The 17,826-nt window shown below is 34.7% G+C and overlaps 1 protein-coding gene across 8 annotated transcripts in view; it reads left to right on the forward strand.

Moving 5' to 3' along the window:
• Nucleotides 1-17,318, forward strand: part of LOC132744494 (uncharacterized) — a 33,845-nt gene extending 16,527 nt beyond the window's left edge. The window contains exons 1-13 of one of the 8 annotated variants that reach the window (XM_060733219.1): nucleotides 8,617-8,766; nucleotides 8,929-9,015; nucleotides 9,589-9,705; nucleotides 10,447-10,736; nucleotides 11,434-11,603; nucleotides 12,443-12,506; nucleotides 12,676-12,827; nucleotides 13,079-13,277; nucleotides 13,492-13,593; nucleotides 14,297-14,332; nucleotides 14,692-14,820; nucleotides 15,152-15,238; nucleotides 16,621-17,318. In XM_060733219.1, the coding sequence (XP_060589202.1) occupies nucleotides 10,452-10,736; nucleotides 11,434-11,603; nucleotides 12,443-12,506; nucleotides 12,676-12,827; nucleotides 13,079-13,277; nucleotides 13,492-13,593; nucleotides 14,297-14,332; nucleotides 14,692-14,820; nucleotides 15,152-15,238; nucleotides 16,621-16,893 (1,497 nt within the window). In that variant the 5' untranslated portion in view covers nucleotides 8,617-8,766; nucleotides 8,929-9,015; nucleotides 9,589-9,705; nucleotides 10,447-10,451 and the 3' untranslated portion in view covers nucleotides 16,894-17,318. Of the gene's footprint in view, nucleotides 1-6,748; nucleotides 6,830-8,615; nucleotides 8,767-8,928; nucleotides 9,016-9,588; nucleotides 9,706-10,446; nucleotides 10,737-11,433; nucleotides 11,604-12,442; nucleotides 12,507-12,675; nucleotides 12,828-13,078; nucleotides 13,278-13,491; nucleotides 13,594-14,296; nucleotides 14,333-14,691; nucleotides 14,821-15,151; nucleotides 15,239-16,620 lie in introns of those variants that run through there. The other 7 variants (XM_060733220.1, XM_060733221.1, XM_060733224.1 and 4 more) reach the window with 7 other exon arrangements.
• The last annotated feature ends 508 nt before the right edge of the window (nucleotides 17,319-17,826 follow it).

The raw sequence follows: 17,826 nt of genomic DNA on the forward strand, positions 1-17,826 counted from the left end.
TCATCCGCTTTTGAAAAGTGAATAAACGTGTCCCTTTCGGGTTCATGGGACTCGGTATCGTTCATATTCTTACGAAAGATAGAATGAAATAAGCAAGACTGCATATTCTTACATACTTTTATTCAATAATATACATTTTTAATACACATGTGACAAAAAACAGAATCATACGTGACAAATATTGAAAAAAGTAGTTACACTTTTTGAAACAGCAATGACACTTTTTGACACATTAGTGACACTTTTTGAATAAGCAGTGACACTTTTTGACACAGCAGTGACACTTTTTGAAACATACCCTATGGAAAATTACATGTAAACGTGCAAAAACTGAAATATGCGTAACACTTTTTGAATCAGTAGTGACAAAAATTGAAAAAGCAGTTACACTTTTTTAACGCATGTGACAGAAAACGAAACAATAAGAACAAATATTTACAACAGCAATAATTTATTCTAATATCCATATGGTACTGTATCATAATTGTCCAGTTTTCTACGCTTGGTATACACCATCTGATAACTTTTGTTTTCTTCCCTATTGTACAATTTTCTTTTTCTTTTATCTCTACAAATTTTACTAGGGTTTGTTACTACGATATTTGAATTCTTTTGTGGGTCTGTTACTATATCTTTCACACTTTCAAAGTTGATGAGTTGGCTATTTGTATAATTTAATGTGAAACCCCTGACTTTACAAGTTTCGTTGTTTTTGTTGGTTCTATAGGCATAATTTTTAGGACCACCCGACACAAATTCTACAATATGCTCCCCTCCACTCAGCTCATCCGTGAGTTCACCCAAGTAATCTCCTAATGGCGGATCATACTGTCCAGGGCGACTCACATAGATGACGCTGTCCGTATCGTAATACAACACTCGTCTATCGAGCTTTTCGAGCACACTGTAGAGTTTGAGTCTTGCCCAGCATGTAGTAAACGAAGCTAGGTATATGTTCGTTTTATTATCTTCGGGTTGGCAGTCTCGTTTATATTGCCATTCTATTTGTATCATGTCATTGGTAAGTATGTGAAAATTCAGAGGTTCTTTCGTCGGATCGGCAAACAATTGGAAGAAGAGGTTGACCTGTAGTTCGTGAAAGAACTCTGTCTGGCGCATATTGAGTCTCTGACCAAACTTGCCCCAAAAACTATTGAGACATAATTTAGCCAGAGCTCTCAAACCCGGGTTCTTCGAGATGTTTGCCCGATCCAACGAAACTCCCTCTTTCTGTAAGTATTGAGACACATAATTTGTCATATCTTGCTCATTGTGTATCCAGTCGGGAGAACCGCTTGCCTCTTGCTTAAACTTTAAAAATGTGTTTATGTAATTGGCAAACAGTCCCCCTGATCCGGTTTTTGGATCATATTGTGTGGATTCCTCCCAGTGGTATACTTCGTAAATCTTTTTAATTTGATATCCTAATTTAACGGCCGTTTGAATCTCCGGAGTGCACCACGTACCAGTCAACTCTCCTTCTTGTTCTGAACAGGCGCATGGGTTTTGATTCTCAGTATCGGCGCAGGTCCTACATAGGGGGAATTTCAACTTGTTATTTGAGCGATACGGTAGCACGGGATGGTATAATCCTCTAGGGGGTAATATTTTGACCTTGGCTATACCAAAATAGCCCTCGATGTCTTTAACATCTTTGGTTATGATGGTAGGATGTCCTACGGGATATTGACAATACTTATTCACCCATGGATACAAGCTCGTGAAATCCACATACTTGATTTCTTCCTGTTCTTCCCCTTTGTAATAGAGTTGACTGGCATTGGTGCGACCCCCGAAGAAACTTTCCCTAGGGTCTAACCTATCAATTATATCTAAGCTTTCTACGAATTGTTTCAGTTCAGTATTTTGAATCTTTTGTTTTTTGAATTCGTGGTCCCAAATGCAAACGTATTTCATGCCTAACTGTTGGATGTAAGCTTTCTTTTTCATCGTTAACGCGTACAATTCATCTAATGATTGGTTGGTGAGTGGGTGACGCGTTTCTTCTCGGTAATCTGCGAAACAATCAGGGCATCCATGAAAGATACAACCATGGTACTCATAGGCCGTGTTTGTTTCCTCGCAGTAACCGTCTAATTTGTAACGTGTTCCCGGTAAAGATTTCTCTCCCTTATTTAAAGCGTGCTGAATTTTGACGTTTTTTGTACACGCCACCCATTCTAACCATTGTATGGACGCTTCGCTATATTGATCATTATAACCATTAGGAGGAATTTTCGCTATGGGTGTCCTTACAAATTCTGTCTCACTTACTTTCTCACCCGTGAGTTTGGTTTCGAGGATCCATTCGTTTTCGCGCAACACATAAAGCTTTCCGTCTATTAATTTTGAAGGTATCCAATTATCCCTGCCCTCTAATTTTACTTTCCATTCTTCTTCTAAAAATTTGGTTCTAAAGACATTCATGCAGACGGAAGCTATGGTCACGGAATCGAATGGATCCACGGCTCCGACCCACGTTTTTTCTTTCTTTCCTTTTTCATTCACCACCTCTATTCTTTCACCCGTAGCACTCATTAACAACTCTCTAAATTTCAAACACGCTTGTCTTAAAATATCTACATCACTTCTACAATAATCCAACATTTCTTTTCTAAAATCAAACACGTTGTCCTTTCTCTCACTCAACCACACTAACAATTCAGCTCTCTCTTTCTCACTCATAAAATCATGACCATAACACTGAGCATCTGGGTACGGGCCTACATAATTCTGATTTTCGCTAGTATTGAAGTAATGAGGAAACCAACCTTTCTTTAATTCAGTCAATCCAAACGCTTTAGGAAGGGCGGACAATTTCATAGGTAAAAAGTTGAGACTGTCAATCACTTTGATATGTAAATCCGACTCTATTGTCATATACATAATTTTGGAGCCACTGTAAATAATCTTGTCCGGTCTCAATGATTGGTCTATTAAATACTCTAAAAGGAAATAACCGTCGTAACCTTTCATATTATGAGCAAACACTTTAAAATATTCGTGCTGGGGGGAAAATAACCATTCACCAAATTTTTCAGCTGTGTCGGTCCCTTCGAAAGTGACTTCTCTGAATCCACATTTCCCAGGACACGGTCCTGGATCTTCAATGTCGAGTAAATCAGAGTTGTCACATTCGTCGCACCGTGTACCGCATTTATTACATTTAGATTCGGGGGTCAATGGTTTATCGATACATTTTGGACACACAGTATGTGCTACTACGAAATTGGGACGATGAATGGCTTTTCCGCACCAAGATGATTTACAGTGTTGACATTTAGAGCAAGATTTACATACCTCATGTGATTGACAGTCTTTACAATTTCGTTTTCTACTCGCTACATATCCGTTTTCACACTCTGACACTTCATCCTGACAACATTCAAAATCAAAAAATATAAATTTAGAATTATAATGTTCCTTGGCTGGTATTGATCTGAGATAACATAAATGTCCTTCCATTACATATTGTTCGCACGAGTTACACAAATATTCTCCGCACTCATGGTCTTCTTTTTTCCTTTTGTCGGTCCTTATGACTTTGTAGCATGTTGGGCATTTCCAGTATTTTTGACATTGGGATAGTCCATTGGGTTTTCCTTTACATTTTCCTTTTTTGTGTACCGGTACTGTCTTGTGTTGATTATAGCACTTTTCTGATCTACATGTCATATTGCAGTTATCACATTTGACTGTATTTTCTGTTTCCGGGCAGGTATCCGTCTTACATACTATACACGAGGTCTCACACTGATGCCTTTCTCTATTGTTGTAGTGTCTGAGGCATTGGTCGCAGAAATACCTTGCGCTGAAGAATCCAGTTACGCTGGTAATGGCGTGAAAGTGGTCGTCGTCCACGAGGTACAGGTAAATACATGGACGTTCGTCCTGACTAGGGCTGGTAATAAACTTGTTGCCTAGTATGGCGCTGACCACCATCACGCGCACCCCCAACACTTCTTCGAACGCCTCTACGTCATTCAAACTAGCGGGCCGATCTAAGGGCACTCCGGCTAATTGACTGATGGCTACCGCTAGTTGTCTCTGTTCATCTCTTTTCTTTTCTCTGAGCTTCTTGTAGTAACTTTCTGGCACTTTATGGTTTTCTAGTATAAGTTGTAAATTTGATTTCTTTTGGCGGTTTTTAGCAATTTCTTTCCATTCGTCTTGGCTACATCTGTTTAACTTGGCCCAGCTCACCCCGATCGCCCTGGCCATACACATTTGGTCATCATTTTCGATGGTCACTATAGAGGTTTTCAACTTTAATGAATTATTTTTTCCTTTTAATTTGGTGATTCTCCGCCTTGCTCCTCCTTTTGGTAATTCGATGGAGCCTATAGAAATATAGAAGCTTTCATCGATGGACAAGTTTTGGTTGCTATTCAGTACCTTTTCGATGATTTCCATCACTTTATCGGCGGTCAACTGGTCCCAGGGCTGGAGGGGCACAATGATGGGATCGTGTAATCCTTGATGATGAATAACGACACGACCCAAATCGTTCCCCGCCAAATTGCCCCGGGCTTCTTCGAGCACGTCTTCAAACATTTGGTGAAGTCCTTGTCTCACATCTTGCAGTCTCTGTCCATTATACTGTTCATCAATTTTCACTCGATATGTACGATCCACCGCTGCTTTTGTTGCGTATGTCCTTTCTGATTTTTTACTTATCGTATACTGAAGCTCCCGTGGGGCGTCGGGCCTATGAGAGGGTCCCGCTTGAGGCTCATCCCCACTCCCTACTTGTAGCCCTGGTGATTGAGGGCTCCACTCCCCGTCTTCCACACAAGCAGTCGCCATCTTATCCATTTCTTCGTCAAATAATAGTGCTCTTACTGCACCCTCGATTTCCTCTTGCTCTCTTACGTACTCTAGCGCCAAATCAAAATTTTCCGTGTCTTCTCGGTTCTGCATTGTGTCGTTTAAACTGTCGAGTAATCTTTCCATTTGTTCATTCACAAAGTCATCTCCATATTGTGGGTTCCTTAACTGAAATAGTCGAAACCGCACCCCGGGGGAATCCTGTATCCCCCATGTCGCAGCAAAATTCATTAATTCTTCAGCGTCGGTGAAAGAATTCACCATCATTTCGAAAGTAGCTGCTATGTTTTCCATGTTGTCGGTTAGAGTTCTGAAGTCAGAATGACGGAGGGGGCTAAAGCGCTCTCTTATATACTCTCCGTTGCGCGAGTCATATCTATTTTTGGTAAGAACGTCATCGTTCTCCATTTTGATTGGTTAATGAAAAAGAGTGGGTTCAAAACGAGGCTGTCTATTTTTAAACGTCATCGTTCTCCATTTTGATTGGTTAATGAAAAAGAGTGGGTTCAAAACGAGGCTGTCTATTTTTAAACGTCACCGTTCTTCAATTTCATTGGCTAATCAAAAATAGCAATACCGGTTTAAACCTGTCGTAACTGGACCGTTTAACGATAGGCTATAGTAACTTGTCATAAATAGTTTGATAGGCAAGGAGTAAAGACTGGGGGTAAGCTTATTTTAGTTATTTTAATGATTTTTACGCATGAGTGATTTTAATTTCGATTTTAGTCCGTATTCATAAAGAGCGGCTTAAGACGTTTCGTTTGATACCAAACACGCCTTAGTTCGGCAGAATCTGTATAATTGATGCGTTGTAAAAATAAACCATCTTCATTGGTCCATATTTCAATTAATTCATCCCCTCCGGTTTATCAACCGTAACAAAAAAGGTCCGTCAATTCTATTAATCTTTTGTGATTAATGAAAAGCTATATTTAGTAACGAAGGATAAAGGGTTTTTGTTCAACATAGTTCCGCTAGGTATTGTAAATCTAGACTAAGTGGCGACTGTACTTGACGGTCGCTGCGTTTGAAAGGATAATAGATTCTTTTGTGATTAATGAAAAGTTATATTTAGTAACGAAGGATAAAGGGTTTTTGTTCAAAATAGTTCCGCTAGGTATTGTGAATCTAGACTGAGCGGCGACTGTACTTAATGCCTTTTTCTTTCATTGACACCCGCGTGGGGCTGATGAAATAGCTCCTGGTGGTTGTGAAATACCGCGACTAAAAATAGATCATGCGCAGTCTACAAGAACGTTACGCTATGACAGTCATTTCCTTACTAAATGTAGGTAAGTAAACGAGTTATATTTGTATCAATATTATTTTGAACCTATTAAAAAACTATTTTTTATAAATTAAAATGTTAAGTACGTATCTATTTACAAACATTTCTTTTATCTGTCATGATGGTAATTATCTCTCCGTCTAGGGCCGAGGACCTGACCCTCAATGTCCGCGATTCAAGCCCTAAATCGTGTATACGAGTCAGCTCCGTATACTTCCGGGAGATATTTTTTTATTCGCGTTTCTATTTATAACGTGATGATGTCAGTCTTAAAATAGAATTCAAAATGGCCGCCGCGCGTCTGTTATTCAACATGGTCGCCGCGCCTGTGTAGTGAGGTCATTTCTTTTATGCAAATGAGTAGCTATTAATAGAAAACAAAATGGCCGCCGCGCATGCGCAGTCTTGGGGCTAAAGAGGCCCCTATACTACTATAAACGTTCAATATATTGTCTATTTGTTCGGCAATAACATGTACATTGACAAAATGTAGATAAACATTTTAAATTTTAATTAAAATTACTACGGTATTAATAACGTTAACTGAGTTAAAGCAACGAGAAATAAATAAATGTATATTATCTTAATCAATTTTTGCTTTAAATAACTAAAGTAAAGTGAAGCAAAATAATATCGTCTCATGCATACAGGTTTCATGGAATTGAAAGAGGAAGGTGATTAATGCATTGCGGAAAAATTGTTGGAGGACATGTAAGTGTACATTTTTTCTAATTGTGTTTTAAAAAATGTGATATGATGAGAGCCGTGGGAATGGTGACTCGGGAAATTGTGCAAAAACTACATTTGTATATACAAGTGAATGTATAGAATTTAAAGATTGTAAATATTACTCTGATATCCACTGTAATTCAGGTAAAAGTGGGTTCCAGGAAGTAAATTACATTTTATAAAACCATATTCAAATTCCCTTGAAAGTGTTTATAATTTATTCTTCATAAGTTAATGGTGAAGCCATTTTAAAGATGACTCCCATGCATACAGCATTTGTATTAAATCTGCATTTAATCAATGTGAACACATAATTTGCCGTCGGACTTAAATCAAAGCACTCTGCAGTTTCATTTAGTAAACATTGTTATCAGTATTGTTGTAAGTCTAGGCCAATATTGTTCAGAAATTTTGATTCTAAAAGGAAAACCCTAAAGTTCGAATATAAATTTTAAAATGCAAATGAAGACTATAATAAGCTCGTGTATACGATGTCTCAGTTTTAAACCTCTGTCAATCAATAGGTGTGCACGACAAGTGTTGATTTTCTGATCTTATCTGGGTGTGAAAACAAATTTTACCGTAATATCTTCACAGTACAATCCGCCCTTTATTGTTTGGTTTTATTAACCTGTCAATTACATACTGATTACACGGTTGATGCACACAGTATATTAATCTTCGGTGGATTATCGGTAAGTTCCGTGAGATGTACGCTGTACGATGGAATTTAAAAATTAATTTGTATCTCTAAACTAATAGTGCTCAGCGTTATAGCGCAATCGGGTAAAGCACGAGTTTATAAACTAAGTGCAACACGTGCTTTAAGTTCGAAACCGCGTTCGTCCATGTTTTTTTCTTATTAATACTTTCAACATTATTGAAGCTATATATGATTATTTTATGTTGTTCGTTTTGTTTTTTATGTTTTACTTATTTTTGTTATGTCTATACTCTTTTTAAATAACATGTTTAAAGAATTCATGTTTAAAATTGAAACGGATTAAAATCAATAAATGTCTTTTCAATGCCGTAAAACACACTACAAATCTGTTTCATTAAAGTATACTGCAAAAATAAAGAAAACAATGGCAACAGTATGGATCGAACCACAGACCTCTCATCAGACCTATCAGGCATTCTCTTAACCAACTGTGTTATTGTGAATGAACGAAAACTTTCCCATTAAGCTGGCGTGACTTTCAGTCCATGAATAATATATTTCACATTAATTCTCGTAAACTACACGGACCAAACCGAAATAGGACCGAATATTTAAATGAATCCTATAATGTATTCATAATTGACAGGTCAATAAAATAAGACTATACCAGAGAGTTATCAGCTAAATTTGAATGGAAACGTCCGTTATATAATGCGGAAATATAATACCGTTAAATTTGGACTGCGACTTATAGCCATGTTTGTTGATGTTCGGATATTGGAGTTTCTCATTTTAACAGAATGTATACACAATATAAATGAGCACGCAGCAAATTAAGCATTAAAGTTTATCATATAATTGAATGTCTGGACCAAGATAAGAACAGGTAAAACCATAATCCATATAAACCCGATTTTATTAACGAAATGTAGCTATATTTGTTTTTATGAGATCCGTAAAATGCAGCTTTATATTTTTATATATAAACAACCCTTGCGGCAACAACTATGAAGGTAGATGATGTCGGTTTGGGGAGGTAAAAGCGATAAATGGATATTCAATTACATCTCAAGTAAATATATTGTAAATTGTTCTGTTTTCACATTTAAATGTGTGTAAAGTAATACATCGGAACAATAAATTTACCCTATTGTTGTGTTAACATCAAATCACAGGCTGTGTATCACATATGAATTGATAGCTACGGTTAACAAGGAAGTAAAAAATTGTTTTGTTTAAATTGGGGATTTAAAAGGTATTATTATATCATTTATGTTGTTTTTTATTCTTAAACTAAAACAGATGTTTCGAGTTGAATTAACAATATTTACTCATAAATTATCAATATTCATACATAATTATAACCTCTGTGTTTGATTTAATCATCATATACTAAATTTTTAATTTTCGGTTTCAGTAATGTAGTCTAGTTGGTCAACAGTTTCGATTCTGTATCTATTACAGGGAGCCCACTTGTGGTAGATATAACTACAAATAAATAATAGTTAAGTATATGTTCAGCCATTTACGAGAACGGGTTATAATGTTGAATCACCCTTAGGATATGTTGCCTGCCTTTTAAATTTGTCTTTTGACGTCTTATCTGTGATACGCAGGCTTCATAACCTCTGATCCCCTTTCAAAATTCCATTTTATTTAGTTCCGCCCATTGTTTTCTCGTTTAGGGCACACGCTTTTTATTTCTTGGGGACCATACGCCGCTTTTCATGGAATGGCACGGAAGTGTCACATTGAAGGTTCCATGATAACCGCCGTATGAACACATCTGCGGATGTTTCTAAATTCAAAATTTTACTATTTCACGTTTAAATGTTGAATTCTGCTTAAGCCGGTGCTAGGGGGCGTGGACGGTAATTTGCACTTTCCAGAACCGTCCATGAACAGGCTCAATCAAACCGAGCCTGCAACATTTTCAATTTTGCCGTGTTGGGCTTTCTTTAGGGATTCTGTATTTATCTATTTTATATATTGCATTAAGACTGCAAAAACAAACATTTGTTTACCAGATCAGAAAATATTCAGGGGAGGTTTTGTATTTACACTTGCATTGTTTTAGCTAACATCTAGTGCCAGAGAGTTCCAGTTCTATCATCTTTGTCATCGAAAGCAAATACTGAAAGACTTCACATTACATGTATCATATTAGAATCAGAAGCGGGGTATTAGATACAAGGTATGGCATGAGGCACGCCGAAATTGATAAGGAGTTTTATAAATAACTCAAACATGTATTTATATGAAACGAAATAGCTCATGCATTGATTAAAGATAAATATTATGTTAATGCGGATGCATTATCTGTAAAACTACAAAAAATATTGAAATATTAATCCTTATCAATCTTAATTCAAAATTGTTTTAAGAGATATGTCAGTCTGTGCTATCATGAACTCTGACAGGAGCTAAGCTGCTGTTAGCTACACGATTTCAATTATGTGATGCTATCTAATCTGGAACATCCGAAGGACAATTACAAACTAAAAAAGAGCAAGTTTATTATATACATTCAGTGGGGGTAAGGGTGAATGTGAATGAAAACAACTTTTGCACATAATTAAGACTTATCTTAGTAATCAGTTTCTTATTTAATTTAGTATAAATAGAACATTTTCTCCATTTAAATGATACAACATTCTGCCTTAAATACTCAAGTAAAACAATTTTTCTCATATTTTTTCTCATGCATAAAGAAATGTTGTGATCTCTACAAATATAATGAGATAGTTATATTTGTTGCGTCAAAACATCGATATTGACTGTACACGTTGATATTTCAGACTTCTTACAACTTAGAAGCTCCCGTGAACACAACGTATTTTGCTTGATGACCACAAAATGCAATTGTTTACAAGTTATTGCTTTGCATGTTAAGTTTATATATGAGTTAACTGAAAAATGTTATTCCATTTTTAAGTAGCAATGGGAGGTTTTATATCAAACGAGGACGTACGAGAAAAAGAGTATAAGCATTCACAACCTAACCAACAGTTTCAACGCCAGCGACGACAAAGATTCCAACAACGTCCAATATCGTCCTTAACAACACAAGAATTGTTAGAGTACCTGGAAGGCGAGTTCTTATCAAAAGTAGATATCATTCGGAACATGAAAAAAGAGAAGAATTTTGATGAAGGTGGAAGAAAATATATATGTGACGTGATGATTGAAACAGAAAATAACCTCGGGAAATTTAATCGAGGCATGGTAACGTACTCTATTTGTTACAATTATAGTTATTACTTGTAGTTTGAACAATCTATAATTACTTACCAGGGCAATCCAAACAAAGGTTTACAAAAACTTGTAGATATTGAAAAGGGGGTCATCAGTTGAAAATTGGCAATGCATTTGAGCATTCTTACACTGCAATCATAAAATAGTTGAATGTTTGAAAATTTTACTTGCTCCATTAGTGGAAAATGGAAATATTATGGGCATCCATAAAATGTGCTGCCAACAATTGTAGCATATTTGTGTCACATTGAAGGTTCCATTGACACCGTCGTATGAACCCATCTGCAGGTATGTATCAATTCCAAATTTGTCCATTTACAAATATAAATGTTAGTGTTTGCTTAAGCAAGTACAGACGTGGGGTGGGTGAATGGTAGCGTACACTAATATCCAACAATCATGGACAAGCTAAACTTAACAGACCTTTCTATTTGTCGTATTTCAGAAAAATCTCTGTATCGGTTGGTAAATAATACCACATGCATTTCATGTTTGTTCTTTTAGTATGCATTTATAACGTAGAAGTCTTAGCTGAGAGTTACCTCGAGAACATGACATTGTTTGTAAATGTTTGACTACCCGTCCACCAATCTCACGTTATGTAATAAATGATATCCGAAACGATTATTTCGTCAATTGCCAATGATTTTGTTGTAATATATTTTAGAATTCTGGTAGGTCTGCTGATCAAATTAGGCAGACAACTACTTCTGACGAGGAGATCCAAAGCCTTAACTGTGAAATAAATAATTTAAGAATAGAAAATAGTCGTTTACAACACGAGAAGAAACACCTTGATGGATTACTGACTACCTCAATGAAGCGACCAAGTGCTAGGTTTGTAAGAAAGTAATAAAAACGTCACGTAAAATTTGAATGATTTAGCCAGACAATAGATCACTTTTACGTCCTTATCAAAGCTGCCGTGTGTAAGTTATCAAATTAACCTTCAGAAGTTTTGATGAAACAGTATATTTATTGTCCATTGCCTTATGAATAAAACATGCTTATCCCTTTAAAAAATCGTGCACTGTATGTACTGAATAACTGCGCGATTCCTACATCAAATCATAATTGACAATGTTCTTTTGGCCTAGGGAACGTTTCAGATGTCAGACAGGTACAATGTACAAACAAGTCTATTCCTTTTTTTTTTTTTTTTTTTGGTGTTTTTTTTTTTTGCAAGAAGGGTTCAAGTAAAAATATATAAGCCTCAAGAAAGGCACAGTGATTAAATGTAGCGGGTATTCTTATTTTCTATATTTGTAAACGCAAGACATTGTACAGAGTTTAATGATTAGGCTTGCAAGATATGTTTTAGTGATTTCTCTTTATCTACTGTGAGAATGTAATAATAGCATTTAAGAAACCGTAAATTTGCTTACAAAACTAAACTGCTGGTAAAATACTTATTCGATGAAATTGTGAATGAGAGCACATGTTCATACGCAAGTACGCTCATTTTTATATAATAACAGGAAAATATTAGCTGCGTCCACGATTATTTAATGAATTTGTGTTTCAATTCATACATTTAAAAAAATAAGTGTTGCGAGTGTGTGTGAGACATTTTATATAAGCTATTTTTTTAAACTTTAAAACCTTTCTTTTTTATACTTTTCGTTCATTTATTTTTCTTGTTGGCAATATCATTTGTTTGTTTCTATTTTTTTAAGCAACCATGCTCAGTCGCTGAGTCAAGGATATAAAACTGACAGAAATGAAAAGACGGATAATTCGGTAAGACTTTAAATCATTTTAATAGAAATTTATAGTGTATAAGGCTATAAAAATGCTGCCTTCGAATTGTAGAATTATTGTCTTCTTTTAATTAAAATTCTAACAGAATAGCTAGAATGAAATTTAAAATAAAAATAATTATATGTATGCGTACTTTCTTCTTAAACAGAAAGGTCTGCAAGATTTAAAACAACGTTTAGCAATCTGTTCTCACGAACTCGACGAAGAAAGAGAGAGACAAGTGAAGGCAGTTTCTTACATTGAACACCTGAAAAAGAAATGTAATGAATTCGAAAAAGAGAAGAACGAAATACAAATGAGGTAAGACTTCTTTGATCATAAAAAAAATGAAAAATATCTTTTCATTTGAAGAGTTTAATTATGTCTAGTCAGACAAAAAAGATAAAGATACTGCACTTAGCAATTAAAAAAACAGGTTCAGAGATATTGGAAAATCAGATGAAAAACATCATCTAGCATTTCTGACTTGAATTTCGAATCAATATCTCCATGCTTAATTTTTGCTTTGTACTTTCATCTGTTTTTGAAAAACATACCAACAATATTTCTAGATTGAGCAAAGTTGCGGGAGACAGACTTACAGATAACAATCCTGCAATAGCAGACCTTAGTGATCCTAACAGACCAACAAAGATCGGTGAAATGTACAGTGAAGTGTACGACAATGAATGGACAGATGCTTTTGAAGCTCTCACTAATGCAGGTTATGATGAAAGGGAAGCAATTGATACATTGCGATTGACCTTATTGGTACATATAGTTATTTAAATATCATAATACACATAAATATACAGACAGTGCATAAAATTGCATAAAATGGTATTTCAAACACGTTTGTTACTTTGATTGGGTAATGAAATAGTTTTTCACGAAATCTATCAAAGAATGTTTATTTCTGACTGCTGACTTTAGAACATAATTATTTGAGCCAACGTTGTCTTAAATATTTTTTTTTTCTTTTCAGAATGTCATTCAGTTTTGCAGCAGGAAATCTGACTCATTGATCAAACGGACAGAAGAAGCTGTAAATATCTTGTTTGAAGAGTATAAAGCTACGGAGCAGAAGGTATATGGGGTTTTTTTTAAATTGAAATTCAAAAAAACCATAACCGATTCGTTATCATTGAAATTACTCATATCCAGATAAATTATAAATTTTTATGCAAATAACTTATATGAGTTTTGAAACATAACATGAATTTTAATAATAGAATAGCACGAAACACTGCAAGATACCTCAACAAAAAAATAAGTCAGTTAGTTTTTAATACCGCTCAAGCCGTTGCTAGGGGGGGGGGTGGGGGGCGGGAGGGATAGTGCACGTATTCATTATCCCTCATGTACAGACTCAATCAAACCAAGTCTGCAATTTTCTTGTGATTTCGTTGTGATTATTGCTTCCAAGCTGTTTCGAGATTGTAGTATGTAATAAGATAAAGATACTCGGTGTAATACGTGTTATGACAAATATGTCATCATTTTGACATTTATTTTTACGGTTTGAAATAACTTTTACATACATGTATATAATTTCATATATAGAATTAGTATTTGTAAAAATTGTTCATATTCATTGTTTAATATCAGTACGTATATTGTTATGTAGTTATCTACATAGTACATAAACTATTGCTTCATGAATTGTTTATGTTTTAAACATGGCGGTGCATAAAACATTCCTTTTTCACGTTTTATAGATTCCTTTTCTTAACATGTTTTATGTTAAAGATAAGAACTATTAATCTTGCTTAAACATCATATAATTACAGAGTAACAAAAGACATTTGACAATGCCTAGGAAAAGTGTAAGTTAATCTATCAAGATATGGTTGATATATTTTGATATTAAATACAGTTTTAAGTCTAAATATTTAAGATAAATAGACATAACTGCATTCAAAATTACAATACTATAACAGACTAAATGAAATACTTGTAGTTTCATTGAAGTATGTAAAGATGTAATACTCTCAAAACAAAAAGTCAAGTTCTTGAAATATTCATGTTAATAACTAAGTATACACATAAATAATATGTTTCGGAAAATATTTAGATATATGCATGCTAAATTATTATAAAAATGAAAATTATTTTATACCTTTGACAAACTGATTTTTTTTATTCATAATTACTTGTGGTGTCATACTATTACACGTAACTTTAGGCTGAACATTGGGGTAAAATTGGTAGCAAAACACTTCCTGATCCGGAAGATATTTTCCTACAAAACAAGTGGAAGCCAAAAGACAATAGTGAAGCAAACGCCAATACTAAGTATCAAACAATTGCGAAGGTATGTTAAAATAACATGCATAGATAAACCATTAAAATTACGTGCACACGTTTTATTCAAGTGTACAGCTAAATTGTGATTTAAGAACCACAATGTGAAACTGTGATGTAAATGTTTATTTTAGATAGCAATCACACAAACATCGCCTTTCAATTGATTTATTAAAGATGAAACACTTAGGTTGGTTTTTTTAGACAAAAAATAAACAACATTTCCATCTAGGATAATACTGGAAAATTACATATGTGTATACTTGTATTTTTTATGATTGAGTGGTGTTTTTGCTATAATTGCTATAATTCTATTTCTTTTTTATCATTTGACATAAAAGCCAAAATCGTCCGATGACGCAATTGCCAACCAGTTGAGAAAATTTAGAAAGGAAGTCGCTGTATCCATGGTGCCACTAGTTGAAAAGGTCTTTAAGATTATCATAAGAATAGTTATTCAAGTAAACTTCAAATACATGTGTTATATATAATTAAGCACATATCTTTTCTTAAACATTTATATAAACTACATGCAATAGCTCTTTTTCATACTTAAGCACCATTTTCCAAAAGGAACTAAATTTTGGTTAAGGTTTGATTCTCATTAGTTACAATGATTTTGAAAAAACATATATGACAACAATGAAAATGAAAGATTAATGCGCTCTAGTTTTTTATGCCCCCCTTCGAAGAAGAGGGGGTATATTGTTTTGCTAATGTCGGTCTGTCTGTCTGTCGGTCTGTCCGTCGGTCTGTCGGTCTGTCCGTCGGTAGACCACATGGTTTCCGCTGATTATTTTGAAAAGTATTTATCACAAAGTCTTCATATTTTACATAGTGATTGGTCATAACTAGTAGATGACCCCTATTGATTTTGGGGTCACTAGGTCAAAGGTCAAGGTCACAGGGACCTTAAATGTCAAAATGGTTTCCGCTGATTATCTTAAAAGTATGTATCACAAAGTCTTCATATTTCACACAAGGATTAGTCATCACTAGTAGATGACCCCTATTGATTTTGGGGTCACTAGGTCAAAGGTCAAGGTCACAGGGACCTTAAATGTCAAAATGGTTTCCGCTGATTATCTTGAAAAGAATGTATCACAAAAGTCTTCATATTTCACACAGTGATTGGTCATAACTAGTAGATGACCCCTATTGATTTTGGGGTCACTAGGTCAAAGGTCAAGGTCACAGGGGCTTTAAATGTCAAAATGGTTTCCGCTGATTATCTTGAAAAGTATTCATCACAAAGTCTTCATATTTCACATAGTGATTAGTCATAACTAGTAGATGACCCCTATTGATTTTGGGGTCACTAGGTCAAAGGTCAAGGTCACAGGGGCTTTAAATGTCAAAATGGTTTCCGCTGATTATCTTGAAAAGTATTCATCACAAAGTCTTCATATTTCAACATTTGTGATAGGTCATCACTAGTAGATGACCCCTATTGATTTTGGGGTCACTAGGTCAAAGGTCAAAGGTCACAGGGGCCTTAAATGTCAAAAGGGTTCCGCTGATTATCTTGAAAAGTATTCATCACAAAGTCTTCATATTTCACCTAGTTATTGGTCATAAGAATTAGATGACCTCTATTGATTTAGAGGTCATTAGGTCAAAGGTCAATGTCACATGGGCCTTAAATGTCAAAATGGTTTCCGTTGATTTTTCCATAATTGAACACTTCCATGTACCCATTTTTGGCAAGTTTCTTTAATAAAATTACCAATTATGTGAGTCAATGGCTAGAAAGGGGGGTATATGTGTCGTTCGACATTCTTGTTTTCAATAGTTTCTTATTTGTAAATAGGCATACATATCCGCAAGCTGGAATGAAGAATGTATACACGATTTAAAACCGTTTATCCGGAAGTGCCTCCTGCTTGGATGGATGATGGTTGTACAGTCACCACCTATGACCTTTGCAGAGTTTAAACCAAATGAAGAGTTCAGGAAAGAAATTTACAAGGAATACACAACACGCGGATCACATATTGATTATGAAGTATGGCCAGCTTTACTTCTGAATCAAGATGGTCCTGTTGTCGGAAAAGGTGTAGCTCAAGGAAAGAAAGCTACTTAGCAAGGTGTAATAACACTGTTTACTATTGGAATGGAAACAACTGTTGTATTGTCTTCTTGTATACCATGTGATCAATATTCTAACTTCATAACAAAACAAAATTATGACTAAAACGTTTCTGAGGTTTGGATTTATCACGTTTGTTTTCAATTTCTTATATTTATTAAATCTATAAGCTTGAAAATATAAACAGGACAATAAAGTATATAATGATTGTGTATAACTTGTAAAAGTTAATAAATGATAGCATTTCATATCTGCGATCTGAAAGCTAGTTATTTTTATATGAAAAATATTCAGTTAGTTTATACTTATTTATTTAGTACGATTGAGTAAGAAAATATAAGATTAACGAAACAATCTCGAATCTCGAATTTTAATTTCGTTTTATTATACATTGTGTTTCGATCATTTTTCTTGAGTGAGCTGTTTTAAATTTATAATGAAAGACTGAATCATATCAGATGTATTATACGCTTCTCATACATAATTATTTACCTTTCACAGTATAAAAATAATATATATTTTCCTTTTTTTTTGTTATCTATTTCATCATTTTTGTTACAACGATACCGAGTTGTAATTTTTAAATACAACTGCATTTAACCAGTCCTAGAAAGTGTTATAGCCAACGTTACCGTGCTGCATAAGATCACTATACGAGTCATATGTATAATTACATGTATATGAAATGACGGCGGATTTAAGATTCATTATATCCACTGCTACTGAAAAGGAAAATCATCGTCTTACAAAGCAGTGAAAAATAAAGAACGATGCATGTTATATATTAAACGAAAACAACTTATTTCGTGTCATGAACTTAGTCTTGCATCTATAAAAGAAAATGAGTTGCGAAATTTCGCATTAATGCCGACGAGTGATTGCGTTTAATGACATTTTTTTTATAAGCAGCCCGTAACAAAATCCAAC

The sequence above is a fragment of the Ruditapes philippinarum genome, unplaced genomic scaffold (assembly GCF_026571515.1).
Source record: "Ruditapes philippinarum isolate M1 unplaced genomic scaffold, ASM2657151v2 ctg9552_1_1_1_1, whole genome shotgun sequence".
Lineage (NCBI taxonomy): Eukaryota > Metazoa > Mollusca > Bivalvia > Venerida > Veneridae > Ruditapes > Ruditapes philippinarum.